A 19,251-nucleotide genomic window follows, 5' to 3' on the forward strand; every position below is an offset into this window, starting at 1 on the left:
AGTGTAGTTTATAAGCACTTTATCACCAAAGTAATTGGACCAAATTGCCTGTGGGGAGAAATGTACCCCCTCATAGTGCCTGGTGGTCAAAGTACTAGATTCACCCCAAGAATGCTAAGGACATGTCAAAGGGGATGATGGAAATGACAGACACACATCATGGTACACACTCAGCTCCAAGGAGCCACTGGAGGGCATGGGTGAGTAGTAGTCACCTCTCCACTGAGGATTCAACCTCTGGTCTGCTCTTTTCTCAGTGGCAATGATCTAGACTCTCAGCCATGGGAAGGGAAGCCCCTCTGTGACCAGGAGAGGCAGGCCTGGTTGGTACCCCCTGACAACTGAAGGATGCATGTGCCCAGAATTGTGGCTATGATCACCACACATGGCCAGTTATCCTCCACTTGAGGACGCCAAGAAGGGATGAGAGCAGGTCTCCAGAGAGATGTTCAAGTCTCCTACCTGGTTTCCAGTGATTTCTGTGGCAAAGGAGGTGGTCCCACTGTGGGAGAGCTGCATCTTGGAGGCATCTGCATCAAAACAGGGTTACCATAGAGCTGAGTTACTATTTGAGGATTATCTTTTCTCCTTATTTGAGGATACCTTTGGGGAGTGACATTTCCATCACTGGGTATAGCCATGGTGGATATAGCAAGATGGATGCCTTGTTCTTTCAACATACCATGAAGGCAGGCATGTCAATCCATCCTGGTCAGTGCTTTTCCACTCTAAACCCCAGGTCTTAGATAAAGTTCACATCCTAGCAGTAGAGTCCTTGGACCTGAGTCCCTGGGCTTTGCTACTCCAGTCCTTTCTAAGGTTGGCTCTTCAGCTCTTCTTTTCATTTGGTAAGTCACTACACATACTTTCAAAAACATTCCCTTTCAGCTGAGGTTAGCCAGAGTCAAATTCTATTGCCCCCAATGAGAGAACCCTAATGATACAGTCACACTGCAAACACTGGCAACACTGGCAACACTGGCAACACTGATGGCCCTAGGTATGGGGTAAGCATGTTCCAGATCTGAGAGCTACGTAGTAAATAAGCAAGGATAAAAGCAATGCCACCCATCCTTATGGCACTGACCCTGAAAACATACTACGGGGAACAGAGGACATGGTGGGGCTCCCTCTGGCTGGTAGAAATGTTGAGAGGGCTTCAGAAAGGAGAACACTTGAGGCAGATCTTGAGATGTGAGAATGGGTTCTCTCAGCCATGGGAAGGGAAGCCCCTCTGTGATCAAGAGAGGTAGGCCTGGTTGGAGTCCCCTGACAATGGAAGGATGCATGTGCCCAGAAAAAGCATCTCAGGGGGATCAATGTGAACTAATGGTGGTACAAGAACACATTCCTGTGTCTTCAGTATTGGGCTAACCATAAAGACCACCTCTTCCCTAGAGCACAGGGTCATTTTAGTCTACTACAGGAAGAACCCTGATATTATAGCATAGTTGTTAAAAGTCTGAGTTTTGTAGTCAGATAGACCTGGGTTCAAGTCCAGGTTCTGCCATATACTTGCAGCATCCCCTGGAGTATATTATTGACCTCTCTGATCCACAGCTTTGTCACAATAAAATAAGGATACCAATGGAGTGTCATGAGGAGTAAATAAAGTGAGAAATATACAGTGACTACACAGAGATATTAATCAAGGCTTGATTACTGCTATTTTTATTGCCGGCAATGTGGGGGTGCTTCCTTGGCTCAATGATGGGGTTATTGGATCACAATTTGATCTTCCCTCAATTAAAAAGATTGATCTGGACTGCTAAAATCTTTTTTCAGTTTGACCATTCTGGAAGTTCATGAAACTTGTGGCCCTTAAGCTGAAGCCCTTTCTCCACCTGAGATGGATATGCATGAGTTTATTTGTTTATATATATTTAGCCTAGGTTCAGGGGGATTCATACAATAGAGCCAAATTTCAAACCAAAGAGAAGAAAAATCTGTGTGGATGTTATAGGTACTGAAGGGGCTATCTGTGCAACAGGAATTTTCCACTTTAGAAGTTGCAGTTATCTCTCTAAATGAGCAAGATGCATTCATTCATTCAACATATTTGTTGAATTCTACTAGGTATCAGACATTATCGCAGATCCTAGAGAAACAGTAGTAAATAAAATATCACTTTTGGTCTATGCTTACATTCTAGAGAGGAAAGACAAAAGCAAACAAGGAACCCAATTAAAAAGGAAAATTCTCATCCTTAAAAATTCCAGCACCCACTATGCTGCCCACAATGAGAACATGGGCCAGAGCCTTGGCCCTTGCTCCCCTTCAACCTCGCCCTAAGGCTTGAGGCCTATTCCATTGATTTAGTTAGTCACCAGTTAAGATGTACACTGGACAGGTACCTGACCAGCTCCTCCTCCAAGCTAAGGGCAAGCTCCTAGGGCTGCTAAAACCCCACATCACAGATAAAAACATGGTACCTCTTGTTTAAATAATTCTTCAGGGTTTTTATTTGCAGTGTTCCACTTTCTGAAACTTCCCTCCAGTTCTTCTTCATTGATGGAGAGAGTTCTCTCTGAAGGCCCTGGAAGCATTAAGACAGGAAGTATTAAGGTAGACTACTACTGTATGAATTGTTCAGAAGCTTATAATTGTACCACAAAACCCCAACATCATTTTGCCTTCATTAAGTAAAAATAATAAAATAAAAGGGACATTACAAGTGTTATTTGGAAGATTTTTCAGAGTAGACGAGCAAAGGCTGTTGTGAGGGTCATTTCAAGGTCAAAGTTCACTCCCAGAACAGAGGTAAAACATCCCTGTCTCTTGCTTTCTTATTTTTCGCCTGGGGCAATCAGGTCCTGAGGGTGAGTTGGACTAAGATCCCAAAGGATTAGAGAAGAGAAGTCTGTAACATTTGTGTGGGGGCTGGAAGATGCCCTTGCAGTTACTAGTTAGCCACAATCCTGGCAGAGGTGTGGTTTCTTCTCAAGAAGAGACAGAAGCAGAAATTCCTGAATGTCTTTCAAAACAACCCTTTCTTGTGAAACAGTTGCTTTTGCAGGATCTGTGATGGGGGCCCAGGTCAATGGCATGAGTGACAAGGCAGTCAGCCTAGTGTATGCTACACTGTACCTGTAAGAACACAAATATGTCTGCACATCACAGCAGTCTTGGTGGCAAATATGAAACACACAGCTCTCCAGTAATTTTCTGTGGCAACCAGGCACGTGGTGATGCATGGAAGACTCCCAGCTGCCCTCTGAGGAACTAGCTCTAGATTCTCTAACAGGAAGACAAACTCTAATCTCCAATGGGAATACTGATTTCTGATCCAGGTTTTTCTCCCTTCTAAGGGGTATTCTGACATGATGCATGGAACATAGTCTAAGGGTAAATTCCCAAGTAAAAAAGTTGAAGGCTTTATTTTCTTGATGATCTGCATAGTCCCTGGAAATTATGAGATGACTATTACTTAATAACATTTTTTGGAAATCAACATCTGCCACTTTCCCACCATCCAAGAAAGTCCAAAAAGCTTTGTTCTCCAGTAGATCTTCTCCAATTGGAGGTAAAGAATCATCTGGCAGAATTACCCCTGAATTTGACATAGCAGATAAAATATTGTTCAGGGAAAATGGAAGACTTGCTTTTGTTCTTACCTTGAGTTGCCATCACGATCTCCTTCACCCTTCGGTACTGATTCAAGAGCCCCGTGAGCTCCTCTATCCGACGGTCCTGCCATCATGCAAAAGATTTAGATTAGAACCACCATTGGTACCTCAGATGATTTCATTTGGGGGGCCCAGTTATATTCTGTGCACATCAAGAAGAAAGCCCACGTGGAACTTCTGGAGCATCCCAAAGGGAAAGAGTTGGGGTCCATCCCATGGAGCAGGGTCCCAGAGGTTTGACACTTATGACTCTACCTGAAGGTTGTGAGCCAACAATCACTGGCATACCCTTCAAGGGGCTTAAACATTTCAGAAGCATGAAACTCTCCGCTCCCTACCATCTCTAAAGAAACCACTGATGAAGTCTGCCTCCTGTTCCAGTATTACCCTCTGAAGTTGCACATACAAAAAAAGACTCAAAAAAAAAGTTGTCTTATTTATCCTGATTTTCTTACCTCTTCCTTAGGAGTCTAAGATACATAATAGAAGAAATTCCCAGAGGGGATAGCTTCTTTCAAGCAAGGGTCTAAGGACTTGGGAGGCCACAAAGATCTTGGAGTCAGACACCACTGGGCGTGAACCCTGGTTCTGCTATCTACTAGTTACCTGACCCTGGGTGAAACTACTTATGCCCTTTGATTGTTTCTTCACCTGTAAAAATGCAGGGAAGGGATTCTTAGAGATGGAGTTTACATTAGCTAGGTGCTTTTTATTTATAGTTGTGTTTTTATGATTATGCAAGAATTAGATGTGAAGAATATAAGATGGCAGGGTAAACTAAGGTGTTGCATGCTGCCTAGTGTCTCTATGATACTTGTATAGAGATAAATTGTGTACATGGGAGATTGGTGGACTGTTGTTGAGTTTTTCTAGGAATCAAAGCAGGAGCTATGATATTAGGAGTAACCATAGTAGTATTTTTTCCCCACACTAGCATGAACAGGCAGGGCTCTAATCTGCCTTTGGAAGATTCCGTTTAGGCAAAGTTCCAAACCAGGTGCTGAGGCTGAGTCTTTAGAGGGCAGAAGCTGTCTTCCTGGCCTCTTCCTATGTTGATGGCCCAATGGAGCTGACTCTATCCAATACCAGAGACCAAAAGGAACCAAATAGAGCTACAGGGGTTATCAGGGAAAGGACAGGGCTGCCCAAAGGCTATCTTACCTTATCTTCATTGGCAACAAGCAATGTTTCCATCCCCATTTTCAGACGTTGAATTTCTTGATCTTAAAGAATTTAGGCAAAGAAAGAATTATTTGTATAAATACAAACTATCAAAGTATGTTAAGATGCCATTCAAGTTCATACTTGCTATATGAACTTGGATTTTCTTTAAAGAGCCTGGGGTGGTATCTGGTACAGAGTTAGTCTCATTAAATATTTGTTGGACTACTAAGTGAATGAACTTGGTATTTGTCTTCTCTTTGTAGACATTCATGGGAAAAATAAAAATGCCATTTACTCAAAGGTGACACAGAAGAACCAAAACTCTTTCACAATCAACCTCTCCCAAGAAGGCATACATTCTTGCTCTAGTAAGCATGTGCCTAAGTTGCTGGTTTGTTTTTCTTTTTCTTATTTTAGGAAATGGACTATAAGCAGAGGAGAATTTAAAATAAGAAAAAGAAAAATCTACAACTAAATGGATATTAAGGAAAAATGATTATGTAAGAGTTTGTGGTAGTTGATTTAGTTTAAAATGGAACAGTCAGAATTTTAAAATGTGTAGATATATAAATAAATATATTAAACAAACTCTACCATTAAGGGAAAATAATCTTGTTTCATTATAAACCTACAGAATTTCCCTATGGGCTGAGGACTCTGTGTTGGTCTGTGGTAGAAAACCCATTTTTTTTCCCCTCACTTTAGACCCAAGAGGGACTCACTTGAATTCTTCCCAAACTTGTCTAAATAGCCATGTTCAAGGCCAATGTTTGAAGAAGCTGGAGGTCATTTGCCAAATACTTAGAAGTCTAGGAATTGATATATACCTGGATTTTCTGAACAAGAACCTATACCTATTTGTAAGTTGGGTGCTGAAAAGGAATTAGGGATGTCTGTATAAGAAAAGCAGGAAGACAAGGGAACAGAAGTATAGACATCCTATTTCCTTTGGGATGCTTTATATTCAATGAGAGTAGCAACAGTAGATGTATGGACTTTTTGTGAATAGTTGTGGAGGTTCATATTCAGAGTGAAGTGGAAGGTACTTACTCATTATCTTAGGCTTCTGGCAGCTGACATCAACTCTATAGCTTAATTTTCCAGGAGTAGGGGGTAGGGGTGAGAGGTAAATTACAGATAAAGATTGTCAAACTTGGATTTGTTGGCCAGAACCCAACCTGAGCAGCAAATGACCAAAGGACCATCTCCAGGAGGTACGGGATAATTGACTGGGGAAGGTCCTAGAAGGCCTGGACTGCAGGGAAGCATGGGGTAGAGAGGGAAGGTTGTCTGCCTGGCCTAGAAGTCATGGCACCAGGAACTCTCTGCTCAGGTTTGCCATATCAGACTTCATGATATCCCAGTCTCCACAGGTATGCCTTGGCAGGTAGGTGACACCCAATGGAGGACACTGAAGAAAAGCAGGAGTAGGGATGAACATACTGATCACTAATTTCTTTTTTAAGCCTAAAAAACCATTGCATGGCTGCATGGCTTCCCTATTAGTTGGGAATTCAAGTTAAGCAGTGTTGAGGCCAAGCTGAGACTCTACACTGGCACCAATCCACAGGACAATATGATCTCCTCCAGCATTGCTCTGCAGCCTGGCAGCAACTGGAGAAGTTAAAAGGTGTGTGATCATTCTGTATAACTAGCAAATAACCATAAAGGTAAAATGGGTTAATAGGAGTATTTGAGGATTTATCCTCTATTTTCAATCAGGAAGACTTAAACCCCTCAGGGACCATTCACCATCCTTATTTAATAACTTTACTTCAGAGGTTACCATGGGCTGAATACTGTGCTGGGCTCTGTGGATATGTTCCTAAACAAGAAAGATACAGTCCTTGTCATCTCAGAGTGAGGCTCATCACAAAACCTCCTCAAATATAAGTACTATGGAGTAAACATGAAGAACGCTCAGAGAACAGAAGGGCTAGGGCATCTTCTTGCAGTTGGGCAGCCAGGAAAGATCTTTTTGAGAAATGACATTTGAGAGCTAAAAGATAAGAAAGAATTGATTTGCTTCTGTAACCTCAGGGCCTTGTATAACTGTCAGGCAGGATGAATTTCTAAGCCTCCTCTTTGGTGATTACACAGAAACAAGGCCTTTAAATCAAAGGAAGAGATAGCTATTTGCTACATTCTCAGTAAAAGCTTCAGAGGGCTGCGCAGAGCTTCAATTAACACTGTGTACCTGAGAAAAACATTCAGAGCTGATACGGGAAGAGTCCACGATATGCTTCCATAACAGAGCTGTGCCTTCCAGGCTCCCACACATGCACACGTACATGCATTCATTCACTTGGGCATGCTTAACACATACATGCATGTATGTGAACAAGGGCGTGCCTACATACACAAGCATATGCACACTCCTTCACAGATACACATGCCCATTTATAAGAATGGGTCCAGGACAACTGCATTCTGTCACAGTCAATCCAGTCACCTCTTTCTGCATGGTCACTGTGAAGAGCTGTGGTCCTTGAGAGTTGGCTATGTAGACGCTCAATTTCTGCATCTTTCAGAGCCACTTGCTCTTGCAGCTGGGCTACCTCAGCCTGGAAAAGCAACAGAGAATACCCAGTAAGTCAGAACAATTTCCAAACCATGATGAAGCGTCTCATGTTTGAGTCCAGAGCCCAATGGGCCCTAGGACATGAGTTAGGGAGCAAGGCAATAGAAGTGAGAAGGCTCACTGCCCTCCCCACAGGGTAGAACTCTGCTGAAGGAACTAACTATTCCTGGTCATCAATCTGTTTCTTTCCTGCATTCTCCTGCTTGGCCAAGCTCTTTCACTCCTCTGCTCTGAGGCCCAGGTACCACTGAGACCAAAGGAGCTGGAATTGTGTGAATGTGAGGGCTCAGTCCTTGAAGCAGAGTTTTATATTCTCATTTGAATGTGATCTTCTCCCAAGATACTCAAGCCACAGCATTTAGATATGCTGTTGAAACAAGTGCATGCAGCTTCATTTCCCCACTCCCCATACAGGAAATAGATGGAAATCAACATACCACTGGTGGGTAAAGCTTGAGCCAAGGGCTCACTCCCTGGACACTTTTACCCTCTTGTGCACAGTTAATGCCCTGCCCAACCTGTAGGTACATCTGCACACTTGCCCAAATATACACACATACAAGCATTTTGGTGTGTTTAGCAAAAACAAAATCATGTAAGAACAGCACACAGTGTGTGCATTCATATGTATGAACACAGGGTCACTACTAGACAGCTGCACTGGATGGTCCATAGTAGGTTAAATTTCATACATTAGATGTGGTTGTCCATACTTTCTCATACTCATTATAAGATTAAAGTTGTTTGTCCCATCATGAGAGGCACCTTCACTTTGGAGTCCAACAGTGGATTCTCTCATGTCCTAGTTGAATGACATAGGACAAGTAATTCAATCTTTCTGAGCATCAGCTCATCTATAAAATGGGAAAAATAGCACATACCTCATGGGACTCCAGTGAGGATTAACTAATATAGTGGTTATGAACAATTCAGTCCAATACTTTGTGCATGTTAAGTGTTCAAAAAATGTGACCACTGTTCCTTCTCTCATCCTATTCTTTCCCTTATGGATAATCAGCTCAGTTCTATGAATATCAAAACACATTTAAAAAGAGTTAGAACTGACTCCTGAACAATGGAACACCCGGAGGACTTCTACATCGACCCATTAGACTTATACTTCTCCTCACATGGCAGCCTAATTATGTCCCATGTACTCAAGGCCTAGTATTGGCTGTCCTTTCCCACAGCCACAAGCTAATCTTTGAACAAACCCAAGTAACCAAATGAGCACCAGTCTTTTGGGTGGCTCCTCTGCCTTGTGTTCAGTTTCAGCACACTGATTGAGCACACACCCTGCATCAGTTCCTGCTACCTTCTTATATAAACAACCCCACAATATTCAATATCCCATTTCCCTGGGAGAAACACAGTCAGGATTCAGTGTAGAAGTCAGAGTCACTCAAAGAACAGACCAGGATGCAACCCCCAGACTGCCTTCTTCTTAGTTCAAAGGGTAGATGAGAGTCACTCTTATGAGGTTTGGGGCCTTTGAGCTCATCTTGAGGGTTTCTGAATAAATTTTCCCTCACCTCCCCCAAATGGGACAGTCTGACCATGTAGAGGATGAAGAGATCATGAGTGGTAGGGTTTTCTTGTTACAAAATTCACTACGGAGTTTTGTCTCTCTGCTCTGATCTTCTTTTCCCACAGAGGCAGAAAGCCAAGTATAGCTACACCAAGCTGCTTGCTGAAATGAACAGCCAAAAAGTAGGTTTTCTTAGCTCACTCAGGGCTTAGGTGCCCATGGGTTTACAGATAATGGTGACAGTGGCTTCTGAAAACTTTAGCCTTGGGACTCTCAACCCAAATGTCTCTCATTTCTACAAAGGCAGCCTATTCTTAGAAGACAGTCTCTTGCCCTTTCTTGAACAGCTCCTTGCCAATTTCTCCCTTTCTTTGTGAATAGAGTAGTTGTTGGTCTCCGTTAGGAATCTGCATCCCTGATGCTTATCTACTAGGCCTACAAGTGGATTTCAGGGATGTGGGCCTATTGAGACAGAACCCACCACCTGGTACTCTGAGATGTCTTCCTTCTGAGGCCTGCTTCTGGGTATATACTTATGTATGTACTTATGTATATACTATGAGCCCTATAGACAAGTGACTTAGCCAAATCTCCCTTGGGCCAACATCCACAGAACAGACCAGAAATCTCAGGCACTCTGTTACCCTTAGAGTGGCACCTATCCCCACAGGTGGGAAGGTCAACAACAGCCCAGAAGCTCTCTCCCTGAGGACAAAGTATGCAGCCTCAACCACAGAAGCCAGAACTGTGTGGCAAGAGGCCTGAGATAGCCAGGCAGACCGGAAGGCAGGGAGGGATGGGTATTCCGGGCCCCTGAAGTGCCAGGCCTCATTAAACTTAGGGGCCATATTCTACTTTAAAGGCAGTCCCTAAAGACAACTAATATAATCTGCTTTTAGAACTGAGAAAGTTTAAGCAGAAAACTGAGAATTTTCCAAAACCAGTCAGGATTTCACTGTGGGGATTCAGACTGATGCAGGAAAAGAGAGTAGGGAAACTCACCTTGGCCAAGCTGAGCCATTCTTTCCTTACCAGCCAAATCAGAATAACAAAATATACCCCCACTGAGTTATTTTTTGAATTAAATGAGAAAAAGTGTGAAAAGGGATCAGTACACTCTGGCACACAGTTGGAACTCCACACCTGGCAGTTATGAAATAGCCTTGAGCATCTTAAAGGTCTTCAAGTCAAGGCAAAGAGCTTGGGTAATTTAAGAAGAAAAGAGCCACTTGGTTTACAAGGTGGTATGTACAACTTCAAAGGTTTCACCAAGACAGGACTTGCTTGAGTGGAGCACTGTGGTGGAAGGTTTTGAGCTACTGGACAAACACAACGCTCCTAGAATTGGTAACTGTGAAGCACAGCACAGCCAAGGTCAGATACTAACAGGTCAGTGGGCAGATAGACCCCATCACCCAGGCTGGTCCTGACTGACTATAAGATCTTGGGAGAGTTACTTATCTCTCTGTGCCTCCATTTTATCATCTGTAAAATGGTTAAGCAAACTGTTTTACATTTATATGTTAGAATAGTATGGAGATAGCAACATCATGTTCAGCATTTTCTTTCAATATATAGGGAATCACAAAATTTTAAATGAAAAACAAGATACAAAATGTATATACCAATTATCAACACCAGAAACAGAGAGAGAAAAACAGGTAAGGAAGACCCAAAAGAAAGAAAAAAATATCTGGAAGGGAATATTAACAAGGGTAACTCTTGTTGGGGGGTGGGTGTCTGAATACTTTTTATTTCTTTATTTTATATTTTTTGGTATTGAGGATTAAACCTAGGGGAGCTTACACTGAGCACATCCCCAGCCCTTTCTTATTTTTTTTATTTTGAGACAGTGTCTCACTAAATTGCTTAGGGCCTCACTAATTTGCTGAGGCTGGTTTTGAACTTGTAATCCTCTTACCTCAGCCCCCTAAGCCGCTGGGATTACAGGCATGTGCCACCATGACAGGCCTATTCCTTTAAAATTTTTTGGTGTGAAAACTCTCTGTGAGAGTATTATTAGCAATTAACTTGTAGAAAAATAAAAATACAAACTAGAATTTAAGAAAACGCTAAGAAATACTTTTAAAACTCTAATAAGTGAAAATTAAAATGCCTACAGGGACCATCTCATCTTGTCACACCTATGGGTGGCACTGCAGGAACCTTATGGAAAGGCAGGTGTGTCATCTACCCAAGAGGGAAGACTGCCAGGCTCCGCCCAGCAGGAAAGTTTTCCAGGGTTGGTAAGAGCTTCCTCTACCTCCTCAGCCCCTCAAAAAGCCCAACTTAATTTTTTTTTTTTTTTTTACTGAAACCTCATATTTGTACATCTTGATAGGGTATAGCCTGATTAAGGATGGTACTCTGATATGTGTACAGAATGTGCAATGATTAAATCAAGGTAATAAGAACTTTCATCTCAAATGTTAATCATTTTGTGCTGGGAAACTTTGTACTCCTCTAGTTTTTTGAAATATATTATAGATTGTAGTACATAATAACTTCCTTTAAGAACTAAAAACAGCCTCGCTGTATTTTAACAAGAAATTTCCTGATGTTTAAATGATAACTATTTTGGCATTTTAAAATACAATATACAAGGCAAAAAAATTGTGGGCTAAATTCAACTAGTTTTAATCTTCACACTGCAAACAGAAAGAAATAAAAGGAGGGAATATATTTATTTCACAAAAGAACTTATTCTTGGTGTCCTCTACATAGCAAACAGAAATGATTTCATGGAAAAAATAATTCAAAGTTTATATAATTTCAGGAATAAATTCATTCCTAAGAATAATGCATGCGACTTTTTGAAAATTTAATTATAAAAGGGGGCTGCTAAATTTAAAACAACACTGCACACAACATAACTTTAATGCTCATGTACTTTATGACTAATCATTCTCTGGTGACCCTCACTTGCTAGCTCACTGGCTCACTCAGCTCACAGTCCCTTCTTGGTAAATGTCAGCTAGGGACTATTAGAAGGGGTAAGAGGAAGTAAAGTCATTACTACATTTTAGCAGCTCATCATCTCCCAGGCTTTCCACGACCAGCCACCCTGGATCCAATCTGTCTGCTGCACAAGCTAGGAGGGTTGATTTGCATTTTCAAACTTAGGCTGCTGGAAACCCTGAGGTTTTGAGATATTAGGGATTGAACCCAGGGCATCAGTCATGTTAGGCAAGTACTTAACCCAGCCTGAAACTGTGGGTGTGAACCTAGATCCTCACCAAGAACCTCTGGGCCCTCCTTGTGAGCATCGCATCTGCCTTTTACCTTAGTGGCCTTCAGCTTCCACTCATATTGATTCCGTTCATTTTCCAACTCTTCCACTTTGATTTTGAGGTGCTTGAGCTCTTGTAGTAATTCCTAGAGGGAAGCGGGGGAAAGACAAAATGGTTAAAGGCAGGCCCTAGGTCTCAAAACCTGGTTAAGCTCAAGCGAAGACAAGGCCAGGGGCAGCAGTAACCACATCAAGCTCCACACTGCAGCTTCAATTTTTAAACACAGTTCATGTTTCAGGCAAAGCTTTGTAGCTGTGTTAAAAGCAAGGCCAGGGAGTTCCAGGTACAAGAAAGAAAACTGTCCTCTTATTTTTTGAACCTGCTCTGCCTGCCCTTTTCTCTGACATTTTTGTCCTCTGTGGGGTACGCCTAATTCATACACAGGTGTGTAGGGAGCCTGGAAAGTAAGAATTAGCATGAGAAGACCAGAGATGCTGAACAGAGGTGGGTTTTTTCCCCATGCAATTTAGGCAAAGGAGCAGGAAGCAGGCTAAATGAGAGCATCTCTCTATGCTGAAGTTGGAGGAACAGTGGGTGGGGTACAGGGGCCAGTGATCCTTGCAGGTTTCACAGAGGAAGTGAAAGCAGGACAGAAATGACACACTGAGAGAACAAATGCTAGGTGCCAAATGTAGACACCCAGTATGAAGCTTTAATTCAGAGGAGGTGGTTAGTTTGAAAAAAGGAGAAAGTGAGAAGATATGTGGGGGTTAGGGGTAAAGGCAGAAGGCAGAAAGGGAGATAACCTGTTGTGTTGAGCTGGAGAGAGGATGGGTGCCAGCATACAGAGGGAGATGAGGCTGGGAAGCTAAGGTGGGGCTTTATTGTAAAGGCTTTCAGAGGAACTATAAAGAATTCTGATGTCATTCTTTAAATGTTAGGGAGCTCCTGAAGGTTGCTGAGTGGGGAAAGGATATTTAAACAACCTGCTGCATTTGTACAGCTAGCAAGTGGTGGAGCTGGAATTCAAGCCCATATCTTCTGACTTTAGTGCCCTTGCTTAAGAAGAAACCACTAAGCATTGTAGTCTTGAACCAAGATAATGCAGATGTCACACAGGCATCTCAGAACCATCATGTCCCAAATGGAATTCTTAATTCCCCATCTTAGTCATTTCTGTCTCACTAAATAGAATATCCATCCATCTACTTGCCTGAGCAATTGGTATCTCTTTCTCCCTCTTCCCTTATGTATGTAATTTATTTCCAGGCCTTTATCAGTTCCACCTCCAAGAAAATAACTGGAATGTCTCATTTCTCTCCTACTCTTCCTCCATGACTCTGGTCTAGCAATGAATGTTGGTAGCCTGACAGTCTCTTCATTGATAGCTCCTCTGATGCCTTGCTCCTCTCAAATTCATTGACCTCTACAGCATCCAAGGGAATAATATGATTATAACAAAAATCTGTTCATAGCATTCCCCTGCTTCTCAAAGCTCATAAACTAATGCATGACTAAGTCAGCCTGGCCTGCCCACCCTTCCCTTCCTGACCTCTTTCTCCATGTGGCTGTTACTAGCTAGTTCTCCTATACTGCAATCTCTACGAGGTGTTTGGTAACCTCTGATCATTCATCAGGTCCCGGTTCATAGTAGGCAATGAATGAACACTTGAGTTCTTTGTATTCTGAAACAATCTGCTGCAAAGTGACATTGCTTACACTTGAATTTTATAGGGGAACTTTTTAAGATTGCCTTATAGCTGAGGTGAACATTGTTAACACCTGTTTAAAAAAAGAAAAAAAATGTCTTGTAAACTAAAATTATTGTGTCCATGATCCACATCATTAGACACAAGGCCTCAGTTACCTGTTTCAACTTGCAGCAGATTCAGAATAATTTTCTAGGAACATTGTTGGTCCTGTCTGTGGAGTTCCAATACCTAGAAGCTGGGGGTTATTCTGCTGCTTACTTAACTGGGCTACTCATTTTGTCCTGAGTGGGTGTCTCAGAGAGCAGAATAGGAAAAGTTGAGGTTATTGCTGCCTGGGGGCTGCCACTATGGGGATGCAGAGGTTACGCTCTCCAGGCTCTTGTGACTTCTTTGGCATGTGGCCCAGAGGTCATGAAATCACTCTAATATGATTATGTGAGGGATCTTTTTTCCTGGAAATTCAGATGACAATTTAATTTTTCTCAGCAAATGGCAATTTGTGTTGTATTTTCCCACTGGGGGTGAACCTCTTTAAACATAAACTTGATTCTTTTTCATGATACTAATGTTTTTCCTTAAAAAAATCATATGAAATACAGTTCCATTTAATCTTCCAGTGCGGGAAGAAGAATGGGTGATTGAATCATATACCCAAGGAGGAGTCTCCTGAGATTTCTCTTGGCATTGATGCCCAATTACTCAGAGCATCTGACACACTTCATTCCTGTTGGAGGGCTGGACTCACTTGCTCAGACCATGCTCAGTAAGGTTCTAAGAGCTCACCTCATATTACGAGAGTACTGAGCAGTCCAAGCTCTGCTCTGAGGTTAATACCAGATCCATGCTAAGCCACTGCACTCTGTGCTGGTTAGGAGAGAAACCCCCGCCCTCCAGTAGTGAAATGCCCCACGCATGCATGCACTGATATACTTAAGTGTAGTTCCTACAGGTGAACCCTCCCAAGGGGCACAGTTCTGGCTGCAAGGTTGGGGCTCAGCCACACAGCTGCTGGCCGCCACCTCCTCAGGGTGGTCCCTACTGAGTAAGAGGCGCTCTTGGATCTGCCTGTGGATGTCCATCTGCAGCCTACACATTTGCTCCTGCAGCTCACTGATCACATTCAGAACCGACTGTGGGAAGGAAGAGAAAGGAGAGAAAAGCGCTCAAGGTCAGTCTCTGAACAGAGGCAGAGTTCCTCTGGTGAGCAACATGGAAGGAAGGAAGTATCCAGAAGGTAAGCAGCAGGTGCTCCCAACAGTCACTGTTCATGGCCCACCACTCTCTTCTCAGGAACTAAAAGATGTGGCATTTTTCCTGAGACTTGCTCCATCCATGACCTTTCTTCAAGTTTAAGCAAACCCTTGACAGCTCCTTTGTGCCATACTGGATGGCCATCCTTCTATGTCAACATCTGAGACAAACGGTTTCAGAGACTGCTTTACCTAAGCAGAAGCAACAGCAAAGAGGGGCACAAAATAGAAGCACACACAAAGACACATCCCTTTCACACATGTGTCCAGGCTACACATGCTAACTCCCCCATGCACACACCCAAACATGTCAACAGCCCTGTACAAGTGACCTACATAGCACACATGACCCATACAATGATGTGTCCCCAGCCCTACAATCATTCAGGTGCCAAGAGACCTATTTTAACAGCTACCCTATATTCCTCTATCTTGTCCAAAAGACCATCCCAAGCAGTGTTTTTGCAATGCCTTACTGAAGTGTGGAACTACCTGGTCTACCACTATAAGACATATTCCCAGCCAAACCAATGAGGCCAGTTTGAAGTGACTCACTCTTAGTGGACATGGATTCCTACTTTTTCTTATAGCTTCCCATAAGCCATCAGAGGGTTGACTCTAAATTCAATAAAGCAAGTTTTATAGAACCTATCTAACTTTTTATTTTCACCATTTTGAAAATCAAAAAGGGTTCACTTCCAGTTTCCCAACAACTCACTTGATTTTCTAAACTCCTTCAAAAGTCATTTGCAGAAAGCAGCTTTGGGACTGCTGTCCTAAGTTCTTTGCACCTGTCAGAGACATTAGAAGGATCAAGCCTGCCAGGCACAGTGGCACATGCCTGTAATCCCAGCGGCTGGGATCATGAGTTCAAAGCCAGCCTCAGCCAAAGTGAGGTACTAAGCAACTCAGTGAGACCCTGTCTCTGAATAAGATATAAAGTAGGGCTGGGGATGTGCTTCAGTGGTCTAGTGTCCCTGAGTTCAATCCCTGGTACCAAAACAAAACAAAACAAAACAAAACAAAAGGATCAAGCCCATTCTTCCTTTGATATTATTAAAACATACCTTTAAAAAGGCTTCTGTTGTCTTCAGCACTGTTCTTTGTTTGGAGTTTTCCCTTCCTGATACTGGTCGTGCAGGTGCACTTTTATTTGTCTAGCAAATTTCCTTTCTATCTTTTGTATAGGTCCCTTTGAAACCTAGTTTCTCTTGAGGTACTACTAAGTCCTTCTTTTGTATTGGTATTATTTGTGAGATGGCACAGTAAGAACTATATTATTTTTTCAGAGGCTCAATATTACTTTGTCATCTTCTAGAGTTCCCCACTTTATTTCTAAACTTTCAAAGTATATGTCTGTCTATGCCTTGCTCAATTTCATGAATTTTCAGATAATAATGACCACTCACTCTCAACACACCTACCAATTTTACTTCATTTTACTTTTTTCCTTTGCTTCAATGTCGTAGCTAGAAGGGCAGCTTTCCCAGTTTTGTATTCTACCTTCTAGGTAGACTCTGGTAAGTGAAAAACCTTTCAAATACTTCAGTATTCAACTGGAGATTTTAGGAAGTATCCAAATAATTATTGCCCCTCTCCCTCAATTATTGCCCCTTGTCTGTCTGTATCTGATCAGTTTGGGGATGTATAACAGAAATGTATCTATTTTTCTTCCTCTGCTCTGTGTGACCATGTGGTGCACCCAACACTGCCTAGCCACATCCCTTAGTTCTTCCTAACCACATGTTGTTATTGTTTCCTGGCATGTGTGTATTGTCACATGTGACATTTAAATTTAGCTTTCTAATTCTTTACCTTCAGGACTGACCCACCTCCTCCCTTACCAGATCTGCTTCTCTCCCAAAGTGTAGACTCTTTTGTAGCACTATTCCATTGGCAGGTCCCACATCATGAAGTTTGGTTGATGTTTATGAAGTTGTAATTGCTGTTCTACGTTGTAATCTCAGCTTACGCTGCTTGTTGACCCTGCTTTGCCAATCATCAAAGTTCTTTTTTAGAGTTCCTTTCTATGTGAAACTACTGAGGACCTCCCATAATCATTGTCCTTCCTCCCCTTTCTACTAGTTAAACTAGTTCACAAGTATCCTTAGTTTTTTCTCTTCCTCTTCCTCTATTCCAATTTAATATTGTCCTGGCACTATATTAATGGTAAGAATAACCCCTAAACTCTACAAGACAGCAATTTGGAAATACATCAAAATTCCAAGTGCATGTACTCTTGACCCATCATTTTCACTTCAAGAGCTCACACATGTTTGAGATCATTCACTAAAGCATTATGTGTAACCACAAAAACTTGGAAACAAATATGTACCAATGAGAACTGGCTAAATACATTAGGGCATAGTCAGATAGTAGAAAATATGCAGACATAAGTATATATGAGGAAGTTTTTGTTGTTGTTTATTATACTTAGTATGAAAAGAACTCCAAGACTGGTTACATTTTGAAAAGAAAGGTTTATACTAGTGTGAACATTTATACTGTGTGTGTGTATTCCAGGCACAGAATAATTCTGCAAAGATACTAAACAACAAACTGATAACATTGATCCTGCCTGCTAGCTATTGGGCAGGTGTAGAAGGAGACCTTTTGCAATATATTCTTTTGAACTCTTGAATTTTGAATGATTGGAGAGTGTTTCTTATAGTAATTTAAATAGTAAATTAATAAAGCAAGAATAAGAAAACTCTTCTTCTCAGGTCAGTCCATGTCTGAGTATACACAATGTTCCCAGTTCTCGCTGTGTGGTCAGAATCCATCATTCTGGTTGTTCCTACTGAGAAAGTGGAATCCCTCCCTTCTAAGGTCCTGACCACAGGAAGAAGGAACGATAACAGCACCACCATCTGGGTTGTAGGACATTCCATGTTCAGTCAGGAAAGCCTGAAGATTCTTTCCAGTTCTCTTCCTGTTCACATCTGATCAATTGGGACAACTCCATTAGTCAGCACATCCTGGATCACTGCTCCCCTCTTACAGGCAGCGCTGGCAAATATGCTCAGAACTCACTGGGTCCCACAGTGGGATTCAGCTGCAGGTCCCCCCAAACCCTTTCTCCAATAACTTTCTGATTAACATGCTTCTGAAATGCCTTTGATCCGGGGTACCATACACAGGCTTCATTTGCCTCTGATTCTCTCATGTTCTACATCCTAATTCTGGTACTTTCCATCTTCTGCAGTCTTGCTTTTCAGGAGTAAATCTAATTAATTCAATCTTGGATACCCTGATATAGCTCAGAACCACTGCAAAAGGCTGGAAAAGGTAAAATAAACAGGAAACCCAATATTCACCCTTAGCTCCTGTGAGTGATCTAGCTACCCCTAAGCAAGACTGGTTATCAAGAAACCTGGGCCTCCAAGTCCTCAGGTCTTACTGAATAGCCACCAGAAATCATTTCCACAACTCAGAGCAGACTTACAAACCCTGGCTTAAGGGTTTGATCAGAACCAGAGCAGAAGGAACAGTCTGCAATACTCTTGTTAACAGCAGCTTCTTTTTTTTTATTGAAACATAAAATGGAATTTGAGGATAAAGCCTGAGTTATCCTGAGGAAGTTTATTTCAGTTCTGGCTACTTTAAAAAAAAAAAAAAAAAAAAAAAAAAGTCCTGTCTTTTCCAAACCGCAAGCAATCAGCTCTTAGGCTAAATACATTCACTGGAAAAAAAACAGCAGCAGTATAGGAAGGGAAGCAGTATTCCCTTTAGTCACACAATTACAACCTCTGGTGACCTGAGCTAGAAAAATGTCTCACTGAAAATAAACATCCCCATCACATAAACATAGTGCAGCTTCAGCAACGCTCATGATTTTAAGTCCCTTATGCTCCAGATAGCTACAGAGAGGCAGAGGTCCTGAGCGTACCAGCAAAGAACATGCTCGGTTACAAGAAAGGAATTTATTTCAGGGCATGTGTCTGCTCACTGTTTATCACAGGTTTGAACAGTCTACAGAATTCCTCCACATGGAAACCTAAGATTTGTACTAGCAATGGGGAAGGACTGTGATCTTGTAGGAGAGGGGCTAAAAGTTCAGAGTCTATGTTGCCTCATGCCAAAACTGCCTGATGACAAACAACAACAAGAAAACCCTTCAGATTTTAAAACAATGCTTTATAAAAGAAAGGAAGGAAGGA

General features: G+C 42.1%; 1 protein-coding gene across 20 annotated transcripts in view; it reads right to left on the minus strand.

The window, feature by feature from the left end:
* Window positions 1-19,251, minus strand: part of Ppfibp2 (PPFIA binding protein 2) — a 149,066-nt gene that overhangs the window by 28,604 nt on the left and 101,211 nt on the right. For 13 of the 20 annotated variants that reach the window (XM_047516138.1, XM_047516128.1, XM_047516124.1 and 10 more), the window contains 7 exons: window positions 14,789-14,971; window positions 12,182-12,274; window positions 7,243-7,354; window positions 4,788-4,849; window positions 3,615-3,690; window positions 2,433-2,536; window positions 463-533 (listed from right to left, as the gene is read on the minus strand). In XM_047516138.1, the coding sequence (XP_047372094.1) occupies window positions 463-533; window positions 2,433-2,536; window positions 3,615-3,690; window positions 4,788-4,849; window positions 7,243-7,354; window positions 12,182-12,274; window positions 14,789-14,971 (701 nt within the window). The remainder of the gene's footprint in view (window positions 1-462; window positions 534-2,432; window positions 2,537-3,614; window positions 3,691-4,787; window positions 4,850-7,242; window positions 7,355-12,181; window positions 12,275-14,788; window positions 14,972-19,251) is intronic. The other 7 variants (XM_047516133.1, XM_047516132.1, XM_047516137.1 and 4 more) reach the window with 3 other exon arrangements.

Source organism: Sciurus carolinensis, chromosome 11 (genome assembly GCF_902686445.1).
Source record: "Sciurus carolinensis chromosome 11, mSciCar1.2, whole genome shotgun sequence".
In the NCBI taxonomy this organism is placed as follows: domain Eukaryota; kingdom Metazoa; phylum Chordata; class Mammalia; order Rodentia; family Sciuridae; genus Sciurus; species Sciurus carolinensis.